At 47.6% G+C, this 17689-nt stretch overlaps 2 protein-coding genes across 2 annotated transcripts in view; one reads left to right on the top strand and one right to left on the bottom strand.

Annotated features, from left to right (window-relative positions):
- Positions 1–7288, top strand: part of Mybl2 (MYB proto-oncogene like 2) — a 36069-nt gene extending 28781 nt beyond the window's left edge. Inside the window, exons 10-14 of the mRNA XM_005362974.3 lie at positions 1807–1906; positions 3545–3658; positions 4425–4526; positions 6122–6271; positions 6752–7288. Of these exons, the coding sequence (XP_005363031.1) occupies positions 1807–1906; positions 3545–3658; positions 4425–4526; positions 6122–6271; positions 6752–6880 (595 nt within the window). The 3' untranslated portion in view covers positions 6881–7288. The remainder of the gene's footprint in view (positions 1–1806; positions 1907–3544; positions 3659–4424; positions 4527–6121; positions 6272–6751) is intronic.
- A 4303-nt stretch (positions 7289–11591) lies between these two features.
- Gtsf1l (gametocyte specific factor 1 like) lies at positions 11592–12429 on the bottom strand. The gene is given in 2 exon segments (XM_005362973.3): positions 11592–11738; positions 11740–12429. Coding segments are annotated over 2 exon segments (552 nt in total). The 5' UTR covers positions 12145–12429.
- Between the last annotated feature and the right edge of the window lie 5260 nt (positions 12430–17689).

The raw sequence follows: 17689 nt of genomic DNA, 5'->3' as shown, positions 1-17689 counted from the left end.
CACTGTACGCAGCTCATGTGACTGCTAGGCATTGCCTGGGTGTCCTCTTCCTGTTTTGTGTTTGAGAGATAGATAGCTAACTGGAATAGCCATGGACTCAGGGATTACTTTCCCCAGTTGCCCAGTGTCACAAGTCCCCCTCACACAACTGTTCATCTATCTGGCTTCTGTTGGTGAGTGGGTGTATCTGATTCTTGCTGTTCTGATTTGACCAGAGGTGGAAAACCCGCTTTATCTTTAAATGCAGATACTATCACAAATTCTTTTGATATTCTTATCTCTTTCAAAGATTCTTAGCAAGACATTCTAGACTTAAATTTCCAAATTGGAGTTTGGTTGCCAAAAGCTTTATTTCATGCATCCTGTATTTGGGGGTGTGCAGTTGTTTGAGAAAGGCCCTTGTGTGTCTTACACTGGTCTCAGACACAGTATGTAGCTGAGGCTGACCTTGATTTACTATCTTCCTACTTCTGCCTCCCCAAGAGCTGGTGTCACAGGTACGGTCACTACTGTGCCCAGAACTTTTTCCTTCATGTCACAGAGGTTGTGGCTTAGTAGAAGGAATGGTTTACTAACAACGGATATTGGTGTTCTCAGCTTACAGTGGAATAGACCCAACGCTAGTTTAAAATGCCCTACATGGAGGCTGTGATAGAGCCAGTGATGAAGTGTGTGTTTACCGTGCAGCAGGGGGAGGAGAAAAGTGGAAAATGCCTTGAGTGTTACAGGACTAGAGATGAGTCACTGGTTAAGAGCACTGGCTGCTCTTGCAAAGGGTTCTGATTCAATTTCCAGTACATACATGGTGACTCACAGCCATTTATTTGTAAGTCCAGTTGTAGGAGATCTAATGCCCTTCTCTGAGTTCCTCATGCTTCTACACTCAAGTGGTGTACATAATTAAACTCAGACATGCATGCATGTGCATGCACACACACACGAAATTTAAGAAAAGAAAAAAATCCATTTAGTAGATAACTTCCAGAAAATAGTTTAGCCTCTCCTGCCTTAAATGTATTCCATTGCTAACCCTGCAGTTGAGAAACTCTAGTGCAAAGCCTAGTACAAGAGACTGCTTTGCTAATTTATACTGTACAGAAAGCGAGAAGCACGATGTTGTTGGTGTGTGCTGTGCTTTAATTGTAAATTAGGGACTGTCTAATCAGCACACATCAAGGTATGGTGGTCCTTATTGGTAGTAGACGCTGGTCTCTGAAGGGAAAGTTGCCCTGGCCTGAGGGGTGGCACACTGGTTCCACTATAGCCAGAGATCAGGGACGGCCCCTTGGAAGCACAGCTGAACTGAGAAGGGAACTGCCGGAGCTCGATGGTGGAGGCATGCCTTTGTGTAAGGAGCAGCATGGCCCCTGAGTTGTGAGCAGGTGGAGAACATGGAAGAACTGTAGATGTGTTCTTTCCGCATTTCTGCCCCCACCACGATGATCTGAGAGAACCAGTGGAGATTGTGTCTGTCTTGTACCTAGTACCACATGCTTTCTATAGAGAGGACACATAGGGTTGTGGGCTTGCTTCCCAGGCCTGAAATATGACTGCAGGTCCGCCTTGTATCTGGGAAGTCCCCAGACTGTACTTCGATGGGCAGCACTCTCCATCATTCTCATGGTCTCCTCCCCCTTCTTTCCTTCTTCTAGGTCCCTGACCTAGACTTGTGCAGGAAGTCAGGCAGGCACTGTTGAACCAATGTGATAGGAAAGAGTGTCCGGGGGGAGTTGGGGATCCTGGTCATGACTGGGAAAGCGGGAGTTCACTCTTTAATTTGGCTGAGCCTCCTCTGGCCCCTGGCAGGTTTGTAACCCCAGATCAGAAGTACTCCATGGACAACACTCCCCACACGCCAACCCCGTTCAAGAATGCCCTGGAGAAGTACGGACCACTGAAGCCCCTGGTATGTGCCATGGTTGCTGTGACTCTGTGTGGGGTGCATTCATCTGACATGGGCGATGAGCCCCTTTCTCTCTGAGGGCTCCATAGTCTTCTCACAAGGTACAGTTCCTACTTGTTTGCATTTCCTGAGTGCCTTCAGTGTGCCAGACAGGCAGAAACTGGCTGACGGTAGAGTTGGTGGTATCTTGGTGAAACTGTGTAAAACAGGGGATGTGGACATTAAAACACATGCCACCTAAATACCTACAGATTTTCTTACTGTAAAGAAAAGGGCCAAGACATACATAGTGACACTTACCTGTAATACCTGTTCTTGGCAGGTGGAGGAGACAGACAGATCAAAAAAGTTCAGCTACCTAGAAAGTTTGAGGCTAGCCTGAGCCACATGAGACCCTATTTAAAAGGTGGGGGTGGAAGCCAGGTATGGTGGTCCCTGCCTTTAATCTAGCACGCAGGATGCTGAGGCAAAGCTATTGTGAGCCAGTCTGCACTACATGGGGAGGAGAGAAGGAAAGCCTCAGCAAAGATGAAGGTTATCTCATTGATTCTTGGTCAAGTGGGGCTTCTAGAACTGAGTACTAGTTAATACTGTCCCTACTGGGTTAGAAAGGCTGTCTGTTGAACTAGGTCCCCCTTCAAGGCTTGTTCTTGGTGGCTGTAGGTGAGTAGACAATGCTGGCTCTTTGTATGACATTTGAAGTGTCACTATGAGTGTTCACTGTCTCTCCAAGTCTTTGCTACCTGAGGGTAGAGAGGTTTCTTGGAGCTTCTGCACCTGAGCAATGGAAACAAGACCCATAATGTCCCAGTTAGTGTGGAACAAGGACAGAAGGAACCATAGCTTTTGCCTATGAAGCCCAATGTCTTGGGTTTTTATTGCTGTGGTAAAATGCTGACCAAAAGTAACCTCAGGGAGATAATGCTTATTTCAGCCTACAGTGGTAAGTCAGGGCAGGAGCTGGTGCAGTTGCTGAAGGGGGAGTGCTTGCTTGCTCCTCATGACTTGCTCAATTACTTTCTGATACACCCCAGGACTACAATGGGGCCCTCCCACGTCAATTAAGAATATACCCTCAGAGGTTTGCCTCCAGCCCATTTTGGTTGGAAACCTTTTCTCAGGTCTCCTCCTCTCAGATGACTCCAGTTTGTATCAAGTTAATGGAAAACTAACACTATCAGGACTGTTCTTGAACTTGTCCAGGCTGATTTCTCCTGTCTTGACCAACATCACAGTGCTGAGGTTATTATAGACAGGTGTTGTCTGAAATCCCAGGGTTCTAGTGGTGCTTCTGCATTGACCCTTGAGGATCTGGGACTTCAAAGAAGACCGGGCTCAAGGATCTGGATTATAATAACTGCTGCAGCCCGAGTCAGGTTCTTGATACGTATGAGCCTGAGTTTCTGCTCTGTAGACATGAAAATTGCTGCACAGGGCTATGTGGAGCTGTAAAGACATGTAGGTCATCAGGGTCAAGGTCTTTGTCCAGCTGTCTAAGGCAGGACCACTAGGTTATGAGCAATTCATGTGAGGTCAGTGTCCTGGTGTAGGCTTCCTTTGCTTGCCTAGAACCGTCCACCTCTCTTAGACCTGCACAGCCTGAATGGGCCTCATGTGGGTCACGCTTGCATCTGTCCACAGCCTCAGACTCCACACCTGGAAGAGGACTTGAAGGAAGTGCTACGTTCTGAGGCTGGCATTGAGCTCATTATTGAGGATGATGTGAGGCCTGAGAAGCAGAAAAGAAAGCCTGGGGTGAGTGACTTGAGGACTCTTACTGCCTGGGCAGCTGGCCTAGAAAGTCAGCCCCGAGGGCAGGGGACCTGTGAAGTGCCTTACCGAGGGAGTGCACCTTTCAGAGAGCCCTGGCCTCTTCCTGAGTCCTCCTGAAATTTGACTGATACACCCTTCTGAAGTGGGTTGGACCAGGGGGTGCCGAGTTGCAGTAGTGGTCAAGTGAGACTTACAGAGGCAGGCGAGCAGCACACACCCTCACGGCCATGTGAATTCATGTGGGATGAGGGAATAGAGGGGGACAGATTCCAAATGTTCCTTTCAGATGGTAGAGTGAGTTAGGAAGAGGGTCAGAATGGGTACCTCAGCCATGAAGGCAGTGTGTGGGGGTTTCTGTCGGGTGAGGTGGGATTCACAGGGTCACATGATGAGATACCAGTCGAGGTCTGCTTCCTTCCCATTACACTGGCTGGCTACTCTTGTTGCCACAGATCTCTTTGCTTTTGTGTTCTTCCCTAGACTGCTCTCCCTAGGGGGAGATGATGGAGCTAGGCAGTGAGGCTGGGAAGGGTCCACAGTGTCTGGTGGGGTAAGGACCACCTGGGTCAGAGTCTGTCTGGCCAAGGTCTCCTGGTCTTCCCATATCCCTAGAGCAAGAACTGCTAGCTCTCTATGCCTTGATTACACACACTCTCAAGTCCTGATTCAATGACTGTGGTCACTGAGGCATTGACCATGGGAAACCTGACTACTCACACCACCCATCCTCTTCTTCCCTAACCCTCAGCTGCGGCGAAGCCCTATAAAGAAAGTTCGAAAGTCTCTCGCTCTTGACATTGTGGATGAAGATGGAAAGCTGATGTCTACACTTCCCAAAACTCTGTCCTTGGTAAGGAGGTGACAGTAACCACCTGCTTCACGGGTCCTCGGGAACCTTCTGCCTTTGGAGCTGTCTGGTCATGGAGAGGACTCTCTAGATGGGGTGGGTTTCTGGTTCTCCGGTTAGGCCCAGTGTTGGGAAGATTGGCAGGAGATGGCAGGTCTGGACACCCAGCCTGAGCTTTACTGAGAGTCCTGATGTGTCTTTCCTAGGTTTGACTTGGCAAAAGTTATATTGCTAGAACATTTTAGGCCCCCAGCACCACCCTGCCCACTGAGTGTCAACCACATGGGCCCCAAGCCCAGCTGGGTGGTTGAGGCACTTTAACCCTGAGCAACTGCTATCTGGCCATAGACCAGCCTTGCTCTTCTGGGCATAGAAGTCACTGCCTTTAAGAGTCCAGGTGTTGTGCTACTGCTGGTCCCTCGGAGCTGATGGGATGTGGCCTAGTGTATAAATTGATGATATGGCAGTTCTGCTGTATGGTTAAGGGGAAGATTTTTTATTTTGGATGTGAGAGAACAGCCAGAAACATCTGGAAGAATCCAGAGCAGAGAAAGAATAGGCTGAACATAAACAGCAGACTAGACATGACCAGGGCTATCTGCAAGAGAGAGGAGGATAGCACGGGATAGAGAACAGAGAAAACAGCACGAGTGACAGGGTTATAAGGAAAATGAGTGGCTGCCAGGAGGGAACTGGGATTTTGGGGTAAGGGAGGAGATGAGAAGGGCTAGGATGCTGGCTTGGGCTTTGAAATGAGTAACAGGTACTTGTGATAGGGAAGGAGCCTAGAGACCAGATAAGCTTTGATATATGTTCCCGTGGAGGGGAACCGGCTTCACGGGTTCCTGAGAAATGTTGGCTTTTATCTATCTGCCAGAAATCCTCCTATCTAGGTCTAGGTTGAGCTCATTTCTGATGATTGGACAGCCTTTTGGAGTTGGGGGGATTGCAGTTTTCCTTTGGGCCTGACATCTGGCAGTGATGGGTGGGAACATGAATGAAGGAGATGAATTGCTAAACAGATCTTAGAGGTAGGACTGTTGTCCTTCTAGAAAAACCTTTTTCCAGGGAGCCCTGCCCAGTGGGGGACTTGCTCCCTTCAGTCAGACCTTCGGCTGCCTCCAGAGGCACCTACTTTGTTTGGTTTTAAGCAATGCTGGGGGTTGAACCCACTCTGCTCTAGGGAATAATAAGCCTGTGGTCTTGACTCCTGGGCCCCTCGCCCCAAGTGGAACATAAGGACAGCAAGCCAGTGAGCAGAGCAGGGCTGCTTTATGGGTCCATGGCACATTCCACTTGATGCTTAGGGGTTTTTTTCTGAACCAGGAAGCCTGAAGTACTGTGTCGGACCTCATGTGACAGGAGCTGGCATTGCTGGGCTCCGAAATGATCAGTTCATAGATACTCCTCTAAGTAAAAAGATTAAGGGAATATGTTTGAACTCCTTATCTGAAAGGGAACGGAGGCTTAGAGGGTGGACACCCTGCTCCAAATCTTAGCAGGGTGGGGATGCTGGGATACCAGGTTGTGTTTCTGTTTTGTTTTCCCCTGGCAAAGATCTTGTGGCAAAGTGGTGACTAACTTGGTTTTGATTTCAGCCAACAAGTGTCCCATCCAGCTCCTCTAGCTTCACCCTGCCAGGTATCAAAGAGGATAACAACCTGCTCAACCAGGGGTTCCTTCAGGCCAAACCTGAGAAAGTGGTGGCCACTCAGAAGCCCCGGAGCCATATTCCAGCCCCTGCCCCTGTGAGTGCTTGCTGTAAACAGGTCCTGCTACCCTTTTGCCCCGGGGCCTGACTGTTTTACTGCATTCCTGTGTCTCTGCCTGATTAACTGCTACTTCCTATGGGAAGCCGTGCCTGACCTCACCTGAAGAGATGCATCTAGCTCCATTTCCTTCCTGAGGCTTGGACTTAACCTGCCACTGGGTCATTATCTGTATTTGGCTTGCTTAGTGCTGACCTGGGTCATTGCATCCCAGTGTCCTCATCTGTTCTGCTGTGGCTTCTCCTGAGGCCAGCAGATGCTGCACACTTTTTCCTGTCTCAGCCTCCTGCTGTACTATTAAGCCCACAGATGAGGCGTGACTTCCCCAGAACCACCAAAGAAAATGGAGGGAGCATAAACTGGCTTCCAGTATCCAGAGAGAGGGCCCTAGAAATGTCCCCACCCTTACTACCCAGGACTACCAGGGTTTGTTATTGAGCTAACTCTCTCACTTACCAGATGACCAGCGCCTGGAAGATGGTGGCCTGTGGAGGCACCAAAGACCAGCTCTTCATGCAAGAGAAAGCCCGGCAGCTCCTGGGCCGCCTGAAGCCCAGCCACACATCTCGGACCCTCATTCTGTCCTGAAGGGGCTTGGAGGGCACAGACCTGTTCTCATGTTTACAGGGGCTAGGGTGGGGGGTGAGGTTTGCTTTGAAATCACATTCAGGTGATCAGCTTCAGGAAGTCACCTGCTGCCAGCCCCTCAGACTACTCAGGTGGCAGCAGAAGTAACACACACTATATCCTGTCCCCAGGTCTATCTTTGGGAAGTTAGTTCCTGGTGCTAAAAGAACAAAATCCTACTCCTGGGCCTATCTGTTCTGTCCCCAATGCCACTAGGAACCCCGTTAGCTTCTCCCAAGCTCTCATCAGGACCGGCTTCATCTCAGACCCCTGCTTAGGATAGGGGACATGGCTAGGAGTGTTCCTTTTTTCATCCCCTTTTGGTCCATTCTCTCCACAATAAAGTATCCTTCTCCCTGTGTAGCCCTGACTCTGCCTTCTGGGCCTTGCTTGAAGTGCCTTAGTGGCTGTCTTCTGACATGTAGGTATGTGGACCTCTGTCCTCAGAACTTGGCCTGTGGAAAGCTCTGCAAATCTCCTAGGAACTCTTGGCGGGGTTAAAGCTGGGCATGGGTGAGAGGCTCTTGGAAGGTGGAAAGGACTGGGAGAACCATCCAACTCTGGTGGCCAGTGTGCAGAAAGAGGGCTACCTAGCTCTGGAGCTCTATGTCTGAGGTTGTGGGAACAATTGCTCAGGCTGTTCACTCCCTTGGTTAGGGTCAGTGGATGGAGTATGGCCTATAGCTGGTGAGCTTGAAGAGAGAGATGCTGAGCCTTATGTTTAGATCAGGAAGTTCAGTATTTTGCATGAGTGTCTTTGGATTGGAGGTTGGATGAACCTCTGAGAGGCCTATACCGAGTCCAGGTTGCAGAGAAGACTAGAGGCAGATCCTTTCTGATAAGGCAAGAGATACTATCTCAAGACACACCTGAGCCAGTGCTCCAGAGTTCAGACACTTCCCTGCTCTTATGCAAGGAATGATGGGGGCCGGCTCTGCTCTTCCCATACTGCCTCTACAGCCTGTGCCTGAGCCCCATGCTCAGGTAGGTTCTGTCTGCCTCACCCCTGTGCTTGTTCGTGCTTTTCTCACTACTAGGACCAAGAAGGGACTTATGGGGGTGGGGGGAAGCTACATTGGCTCCTGGTCAGTGCTAGCGAAGGTGTGATGGCAGAAACGAGGCTACTGTGAAGCAGAGGATGAAGGTTGCTAGTGCTTACCAGGCTTCAGTCAGTCTGGGCTCTTCAGTGGGTGCTGCCACCGGCATGTAGGGTGGGTCTTTCCCTTTAAATCCCTGGAATTTCCTCAGGCACACCCAAGCCAACAATGAAGAGTGTCTCTGCCTTTCTCTCTTTTCCTCTGCCATAAAAGGCTGTCAGCTTCCTTGGGGAAGAGGCCTGCACTGCCTTGTTTCCAGAGGTTCCCACCAAGATCAAGAGTATTGTGGCTGTCTGCTGCTGGCTGGAGATGCAGGTTCTTGGGTCCAAAGACCTTAGAGAGGAGCCCAGGCCCCTGGAAGTCCTTGTTTATGCTGATGAGCTGGTCTAAGAGACCCCACCCAATGCCCTTTCCTACCTCTGGCTTTTTTTTTTTTTTTTACTAAAATGTAATGAGAAAAATTTATTAAATGAGAAAAAATTAAATTATTTTTATTTTGTGTTCCAACCAGTTTTCCCTCCTTCCTTCCCCCCCTTACCTTCTCCCCCTCCCCCATCCACTCCTGTCTCCATTCAGAAAGGGGCAGGCCTCCCATAGGAGTCAACAAAGCATAGCAGCACATCAAGTTCAGGCAGGACCAACCGAGCTCTTCCCCATGCATCAAGGTTGGGTGAGGCGACCTAGCATGGGGAGAAGGGTCTCAATATGCACCAAGGACAGGTCCTGATCCCACTGTTAGGAGCCCCACAAAGAGACCAAGCTACACAACTCTCACACACATGCAAATCCTACCTCTGGTCTTATTCTCAGGAATTCTACAAAGGGAGAGCCCACGGGGGATGGGGAGTACCTAGTTCTGCTTGTTGAAGGGAGCCAGCTGGAGGTGAGGCCTTTTGGGCCTTTATCGATTAGATCCCACTCCTCCTCTTCCCCCCCCCCCCATTGGTATTTCCTAATGTGATGAGCTCGGTGCTGGGAGCAAAATGTGAACATTAAGTAGGAACAGTCTCAGAGTTGGGCAGGGGTCAGCCAACAAGATCCAAATGGTGGCCTGTATATAACATGGCCCCAAGGTAAAGGTGACTGAGGCATCCTGGGATGCAAGGGTCACTTGGGACTCTGGGAAAATCTAAAGGAGACAAGATTCCTGCTATCACTGAGACTCAAGGGAGTGCGCTAAACTACCCAAACCAGCTGGTTATAGACTTTGAGGAAGCAAGCAATTCATATACCAATTGGAGGTCGTTTGTCATATAGCAGGTGCAGTCTCCCAGTTCTTTGGAGACAGGGCGAGGACTGAAGTAGGCCTAGGCAACAGCAGATGGCTGGAATCTGGATTTGGGCCAGCCTGCAATGAGGGAGAGTGTCTGTCGGTGAGACTTGGAAGACTGGCATGGATGGCTGAACAATGCTGTGACGGCTAGCATTGATGCAGAGCTTCCCTGATCTCAGTTTGCTGAGCCACTCAGTCCTTTATAGTCAGGACTATAGATCCTCTACTGCCCTGCTGACAACGGCTGATGGGAACTTCCCATCTGGTGACAGAACGGATTCAGCCCAAACTGGACCCTATGGAGGCCTTTCTCACACCCTTCCGGGTTCACTCTGCATTTTGAAGTTTTTACTTTGACGTTTTAAGTGCACAGAAGACCTACCAAGATCATGTGATGAGTTCCAGCACTCCACTTTGCCAACATTCACATCTGGCCAGATAGTGGTACATTTCACAAAACCCAAAGAATGGCTGGTGTAAAACCATTCACAAATACCAGGCTTCCTCAGGATTTCACCTGTCACACTATTAAACGCAGGGTGTCACTTTGCATTTGGCATATTCATTTAAACTTCCTTATGGAAGGCTTCAAGTTTATATAAAAGTAGGCTAAAGGTGTAGCAAGTGGTAGTGTGTGTACTTAGTAGGCACAAAGCCCCGGATCCCTAGTAACAAACATACACAAAAGATTAAGACACTAGAATCACCTTATGATAGTAAGGTCTTTTATGACTAATTTGCTCTTAATACACATCAGATGTTTTTCCTGGCCTTATACAACTATCCCTCCAAGGCTTCCCCTGACTTCCCATTGGCTATTCTCTATTTAGTACACTTAAATTCTTGTTAAATTTTATTATTTGGGACTGGTGAACACTTGTTCCAGAGGACCCAAGTTCAGGTCCCAGAATCCCTGTCAGTTTATATGCCCCTGTAACTCCAGCTCCAGGGGCACCTGCTGAGACCTGGCAAACATTCACATACACACAAGAATAAAAATCTAAATTTGTTATTGGGTATGTTTTTTTTTGGGGGGGGGTGTTATTCACAGTATGCATATGGACAGAGTTCATGTGGAGTTGATTCTCTTTGCCTTTATGTGGGTTCTGGAGATTGAACTCAGGTCAGGTTTAAGTGTGCAGCAAATTGTCTTTACCCTTTGAGTAATCTCATCCAACACACTGAGAAACGCTGTCTCTGAAGTCAGGGGCACACAACATTATGGAAACAGTTGAGGCAGGGGTGGTGTGGTGTGTGCCCAAGTTATGCTTCAAAAAAAAAATTAGATTTCCTCCTAAACTAGATGTGGTGGATCACCTGTGAACTCAAGCCTCTGCTCACTTCACAGTTCAAGGTCAACTAGACTATTTGGTTAGTTCTAGGCTGGCTACACACTAAGACTATGTCTTAAAAAAATAAAGATTTCTGAAGAACTTACAAAAACCTAATTATGGCTTCTGGCTGCTGGCTTTTAAAAAAAATATATATGTAAGTCAGGTAACACATGCACAGGTGTGCAGAGGTGAAAAACGGGGAGATGCCTTCCTTACTCCTTGGTTGTCCTCCCTCGAAGCAGCCAGTGTTTAGAGTCTAGGAAGAAGCTCTTATCAGGTGCTGAGCATTTAAACCTCTGGACACGCTGCTATTTTATCCTGTGTGTATGCTGTACAAGCACATATATCATGCTTCCTCTCTGGCCCTGTACAAATGGCATATTATAATGTAGATTTTTCTAGGCTTGTTTTCTATCAGTTTAAACTCAGTGGTTGGCAATCTACATCCCATCGGCCAAATCTAGGCTGCCTCTTGTTTGTGTAGACAGTTTTATTGGAACATGGGGTCACTGACTTAGCTGTTATCTCTGGCTCTTTTCATCCTATAGACACAAGTAGCTGCCAGAGAGTCTGCAAGGTGAAGCAAGCCTAACTATACACTTTTCTGAACAAGCAATGTCCAATTTCCAACATCTGTACAGTTTTTACAAATGGCTCATCACGGTCCCTTCTCTTGTTAGTAAAGCTACAACTTAATTCCCTCAGGTAGACCCTCTTTATGGGCAAGTCAGTGCTGCTATAAATAATACGTTGCTAAGTAACTGTACTCAACCTCATTTTCTACATGTGGCTGGCTGTGCAGGGTGAAGTCTTAGATGTGGAATTACTTGATCAAAGCCTGTGTGTCATGATTATTTTCATAGTTCCTGTCAAAGTGTTTCCCGTGGAAGTTGGGTCAACTTACATCCATCTCACCTTTGTTATAAACCCCACCTCTACTGCAGACTTCCTAAGCCCTTTTGGAACGATCAGCAGCAGGGCCAGTTACTTTGCAGGTTTTTTATTTTGAGATTCGCGTCTTGAGATTCGCGTCTATCCATGCATTTGAGAGCCCTCTTCTTCCTGCTAGAGGTTTGCCCTCCTGGTCTTGGCTCGAGGATCTTCTGGGTTTTGGTCTTCTCTCTGTGACTCTTGTGTGTCACTTTCACAAACAAGTTTTTGGGGAACAAAACTCTTAAGCACGAACATTGGGTGAGAGTTGGCACCATCAACATTCCATATATCAGGGTTGGAAAGCCAACGGACTGGTAGTGTGTCCTCGGTCTGCGGCTCTGGGAGACTAACGTGAAGAGGGCTCAGCGTGTCCTCTTCCTCCAGGGAGCTTCGGTTGACACAAGTAGCTTCATGTTCAGCCAACTTTCTGATGGGGACCACGTGGCAAGCATTGTATTTACAGCTGGCCATCTTTTTGGCTTTCTTAGGGTTCTTCTTCCTGCATGATGCCAGGTGGTACTGGAGTCTGCTGAGTGGGATTCGGTGGTGAGGGTTATAAGGACAAATTTCTATGGATTCTGGCTCCATGGGGACTTGACTTGAAGCCAGGTTGTCTCGCACAGTGGCACACCTCTCAAGAAAAAGCCTTTTTGTAAGAAAGATTGTACTGTCTTCCGCCAAGCTTTGGCTCTTGGGACTCTGGAGTGAAATTCTTACTCTTCAAGTTCTGTCAGCAACAGCTATGCAGAGAAAGCCAGCAAACGGCTGTAAGAGAAGGTAACTCAAGCAGATACAAGAGCCCAAACAGTAGCTTCCAAGGAGGTGAAGTTAGCAGGCTATACAACCCTTCAACTCAAAGGGCTGTTACCCTGTGTTGTCAAGGGACAGAATGGGTGGTCACAATGGGTAGCTTATGACATCAGGAAAAGACTGTTCATTGCTTGGGGGAGTGGCCTCGAGGAAAGTTACTATTCAAAATTGTTTATGGCAGGAACAAACAATTGCATCTTTTGACTTCATTAGTATAATTAAATCCAGTATACATGTTGGTTTATATCAACTAACTTTGTATTATCTTTCAAAAAAATATTTTTTTACATGTATTTATTTGTATGCAGTGGCACGTAGTGACATAATTGTGGAGGTGGGAGAACTACTTTCAGAAAGGACTTGGTTTTCTTCCTCCATGTGAGTTCTGGGCTCGAACTCAGGTTATCAGGCTTAGCAACAAGCACTTTTACCTAGCGAGCCTTCTTGCCAGTCCTCCTGCCTGCCTCCTTTCCTTCCTTGTCTCTCCCAGCCCCCACTCTCTTCCTCCCCTCTTTTGAGACCAGGTTTTATGTAGCTGAGGTTGGCCTGGATCTTGGTATGTAGATGAGGATGACCTCCACCTTGTGTGCTGGGATTCCACACGTGTGCTGCTGTTGCCAGTTTACATGGTGCTGGGGACCAAACCCGGGGCCTCATGCGTTTGTGGCAAGCAGACTACAGTACTCTCAGTCCTTATTTTCTGCTCTCTTTGGTTCATTTTTTTCTTCTCCCGCCCCTTCATCTATCTCTACCAGGTCATTTCTTTGTGTAGGCAGTCTCTCTAATTTAAAATCCTCTTGCCTCAGCCTCCCAGCCTCCCAAGTGCTACAATCTCCGGGGTGTGCAACACACCTGGCACCAGCTCTTATTTTAAGCACAGAGTGTTGAGGAAATAGTTCCACCCTTACTCACTTTGTACACTTTCTAATTGTTTAATAATTACAAATGGAAATGTCCAGTTTTTTTTAAATAGATTTTTATTTTGTGTGTGTTTTCCCTGCATGTGTGTAAGTGCACTGCGTGTGTGCCTGGTGCCCTTGATAACTCACAATCATCTCTAATGCCAGTTCTAAGGGATCTGATGCCCTCTTCTGGCCTCCGTGGATTCCTGCATGCTTGTGTGCTTCTCAAAGGAGCCAGAGAAGCAAAGACGTACCCAAGGAAGGGAAAGCACTCCTGAAGGGGTAATCCTGATTTAACCGCCTCCTTGGCCTTTGCTGCTGTTGTCATTTGGTATTTGTGAGGTTTCTCCCCCCCCCCCCGTGCCTCTCCTTCTCAAATCTGTGCCTTTTTTGTTTTTCTGGCTCCCCTTGCATCTTACACCGCTTGGGGAACTGTCCTTCTGATTCAAGTTCAACTTCCTGACTTCTGTTAACATACTGTACTGTCTCCGTTGGCACGACAACACCCTGTTTCACCTTTTCTTCCCTTAAGGATTTATTTTGGGGGGCTGGAGAGATGGCTCAGAGGGTAAGAGCACTGGCTGCTCTTCCAAGAGGTCCCGAGTTCAATTCCCAACAACCACATGGTGGTTCACAACCATCTGTAATGTAATGAGACCTGGTGCCTTCCTTGCCAGGAGTACATGGTATGCTTAATAAATCTTTTTAAAAAAAAGGATTTATTTTGTATATGCGTGTCTATGTGAGCATATGCCGCATGTGTGTGGGAAGAAGGTGTTACAGGAGGTTGTGAGCCCCTGATGTGAGTGCTAGAATGAACCCAGGTTCTTTGAATGAGCTGCGGGTGCTCTTAGTTGCTAAACCAATTCTCTAGTCCCACCTTTATTTTTTTTAAAAAAGATTTATTTGATTATGTGTATAAGTGTTTTGCTTTGCTTACATTATGTAAGTGCACCAAGTGTGTACTTGGTGCTCTCAGAGAGTCCTAGATCTTTGGAGTAACAGGCAGTCATGATCCTCCATGTGGGTTCTGGGAGTCGAACCTGGGTCTTCTCGTAAGAGCAACAAATGCTCTTAACCACTGAGCCAACTTTCCAGCGACCTCCTCCCCTTATTCTTGAACAGTGTTTTCACTGACTCTAATTCCCCCCTCTTTTCACTTGAGCTGAGACCAGTTGTTTTTATCATTCAACTCATGGAGTTGAGAGTCCAGACTCATGCCTCTGTGTGTGTGTGTGTGTGTGTGTGTGTGTGTGTGTATACTCATGTATGTGTGTGCATGAATGTGGAGGCCAGATAACTATCTTAGAGATTATCTACAGAAACGTTGCCTATCTCCTTTGAGAAAGGGTCCTTCACTGGACCGGATCTCACCAGTTTAGACTCGATTGGCTGGTCAGTTAGTCTCCACCTAACAAGCTAGCTCTTGTAGACCAGGCTGGCCTCAAACTCACAGAGATCCACCCGTCTCTGCCTCCTGAGTGCAGGATTAAAAGTGTGCGCCAATATCGCCTGGCTGACATTGGATATCTTTTATGAGACTGTGCTGTACATGAATGTATAAGTTTGTGTGTGTGCATGTGTGAGCAGAGACTACCGGATGACATTGGGTGTCTTCTTCAGTCACTCGCCACCATGTTTTTTAAGTAAGACAAGGTCTCTCACTGAGTCTGGTACTCTCTGGGTTTTTTTTTTAATTTTTTTAATATTTATTTATTTGTTTGTTATGTATACAATATTTTGTCTGTGTGTATGTCTGCAGGCCAGAAGAGGGCACCAGACCCCATTACAGTTGGTTGTGAGCCACCATGTGGCTGCCGGGAATTGAACCCAGGACCTCCGGAAGAGCAGGCAATGCTCCTAACCACTGAGCCATCTCTCCAGCCCTCTCTGGGTTTTTTTAAAAAGGCTTTTTGAAAAGATTTTTTTAACCTTTTAAAAAAATTACATATGTATGGGTGTACTGCCTGCATGTATGTCTATATGTAATGTTCATGGAGGCTAGACAAGAGCTTTGGATACCTAGGATTGGAGTTACAGGTGGTTATGAGCCATCATGTTGGTGCTAGGAATTGAACCAGGGTCCCCTGGAAGAGCAATCAGTGTTCTTAACCACCGAGAATGTCCTTCACTCTATCATAGGCTCAGATATCTAAACAAATGGTTCCCATTGGTGACAGTGGGGTGTGTACTGGCTGGTGTCATGTCAACTTGTCATAAGCTAGAGTCACCAGAGAGGAAGGAGCCTCAATTGAGGGAATGCCTCCATGAGATCCAGCTGGAAGGCATTTTCTCATTTAGTGATCAATGGGGGAGGGCCCAGCCCCTTATGGGTAGTGTCATCCCTGGGCTGCTGATTCTGGGTTCTATAAGAAAGCAGATTGAGCAAGTCATGGGAAGCAAGCCAGTAAGCAGCACCCCTCTGGCTTCTGTGTCAGCTCCTGCCTCCAAGATCCTCTTCTAAGATCCTGCCCTGACTTCCTTCAGTGATGAATAGTGCCATGGAAGTGTAAGGTGAATAAACCCTGTCCTCCCCAACTTGCTTTTTGGTCAAGGTGCTTCATTGCAGTAATAGAAATCCTAACTGAGACAGGGTATGTGGTTATTTAAATGAGAATGTTACCCTATAAGATCAGATGTTTGAATATTTAGTTCCCAGTTGGTGGCACTGTTTGGGTAGGTTTAGAAGGGGTGGCTTTGCTTCTGGCCATGGTGTTTTGTTTTTTTTAATTTATTTATGTATTTTTTTATGCGTATAAATGCTCCATCTGCACATATGCCTGCATGCCAAAAGAGGGCATCAAATCCCATTATAGATGATTGTCAGCCACCGTACGGTTGGTTGCTGGGAATTGAACTCAGGGCCTCTGGAAGAGCAGCCAGCACTTTTCACTGCTAAGCCATCTCTCCAGCCTTGGTCATGGTGTTCTATCACTGCAACACCAAAGTAGTTAATATACAGTTGTCCCCTCCACCCCAGCACTGGTATTAAAGGAGCCAACCCCCAACTTTTTCTCTGGGTGCTGGGACCCAAACTCACGACTCATGCTTGTGCAGCAAGCACTTTACCCACTGAGCCATCTCCCTAGCCCCTCCCCACTGGTTCATAATTGTGGTGTTTAGAGTTTGTGCTTCTAGGGTTCTGGTTGTTTTTCAGTCTGCAACACTGCCTTGAGTAGTTTCTTGTTCTATGCAGACAGATATGTTGAGGTTTGCCATTTTATTTTTTAAAGCTTGAAAAGCTGAGTTGATTAAAAACCATGTTTGAAGCCCGTGTGGACCTGTTTTTGCAAGTTCGGGGAGAGAGGGTCCTATTATGTAGCTCAAGCTAGCCTTGAACTGGCTGGAGAGATGGCTCAGAGATTAAGAGCACTGACTGCTCTTCCAGAGGTCCTGAGTTCAATTCCCAGCAACCACATGGTGGCTCACAGCCATCTGTAATGAGATCTGGTTCCTCTTCTGGCCAGCAAACATACAGACAGACAGAATATTGTATGCATAATAAATAAATAAGAGGAGCATGTGGTGAACAATGCACTAGCTATGCGTGTGCACGTGTGTGTGTGTGTGTGTTATATGTATGATGTACACATTGTGTGAGCAGGTGCAGAGGCTCAATGAGGCATTAGGGGTTTGCCCTATAATGCCTTGCCATATTCCTTCAAAATACAATCTTTCAACCGAACTGAGAGCTAGGCTGGTACCCAGCTTGCCCCAGAGACCCTCTCCTCTCTGTTTGTGTATGGTTACACTTGACTTTCTGCATGGTTGCTGGGGATTCAAACCCAGGCCCTCATGCTTGAGCAACAAGTGTTCTTGCCCACTGAGCCATCTCCCTAGCCTTTGGCCTGGCTTTTAAAGCTGCCACCAGGAAATGATAAATTCCACTCTTATTGACATTTCACTGTTCAAAGTATGGTAGCTCCAGGTCTAGGAGATCCCACATTTGCAGGTGCCAAGCCTGGAAGGAGAAGAGAACTTCATGCACAGTCCCGAGGACTTCCCTCTTCTCCCTGCTTCAGTATGCATTTCCTTTTCTCCCAACATGGAGCATACTCCCACCCCTGCTAGGGAGAAAACCCAGGTCCTGTCTCAGAGTGTGGGCTTCTTACATGGGCAGGACCATGCCTCGGGTGGAGTCCTAGTGTTCCCTGTGTGCAGGGAGTGAGGAAACACCCACGGAAAGTTCTGGTTTGTTCTGCTTAGAATGGGTCTTGGTAAACTGTGACATCCTATCACTTGTGACAGACGCCCTTTTTGTGAAGCCTGCAGCCCAGTTCAAGAGGAGCCACGGCACTGCAGGGCATCAACAACTGCTTTGGATCTTGTGCCACACAACCCAGAAGGTGCCTTTTCATGATAGGGGACCCAGGGTGCAGTTCTTGGACCCCTGAAAGGCCACATGTGGAGACAGCAATGGC

This window comes from Microtus ochrogaster, linkage group LG8 (assembly GCF_000317375.1).
Source record: "Microtus ochrogaster isolate Prairie Vole_2 linkage group LG8, MicOch1.0, whole genome shotgun sequence".
NCBI lineage: Eukaryota > Metazoa > Chordata > Mammalia > Rodentia > Cricetidae > Microtus > Microtus ochrogaster.
Note: the sequence above shows the minus strand (reverse complement) of the source record. Positions and strands in the feature narration are given on the sequence as shown.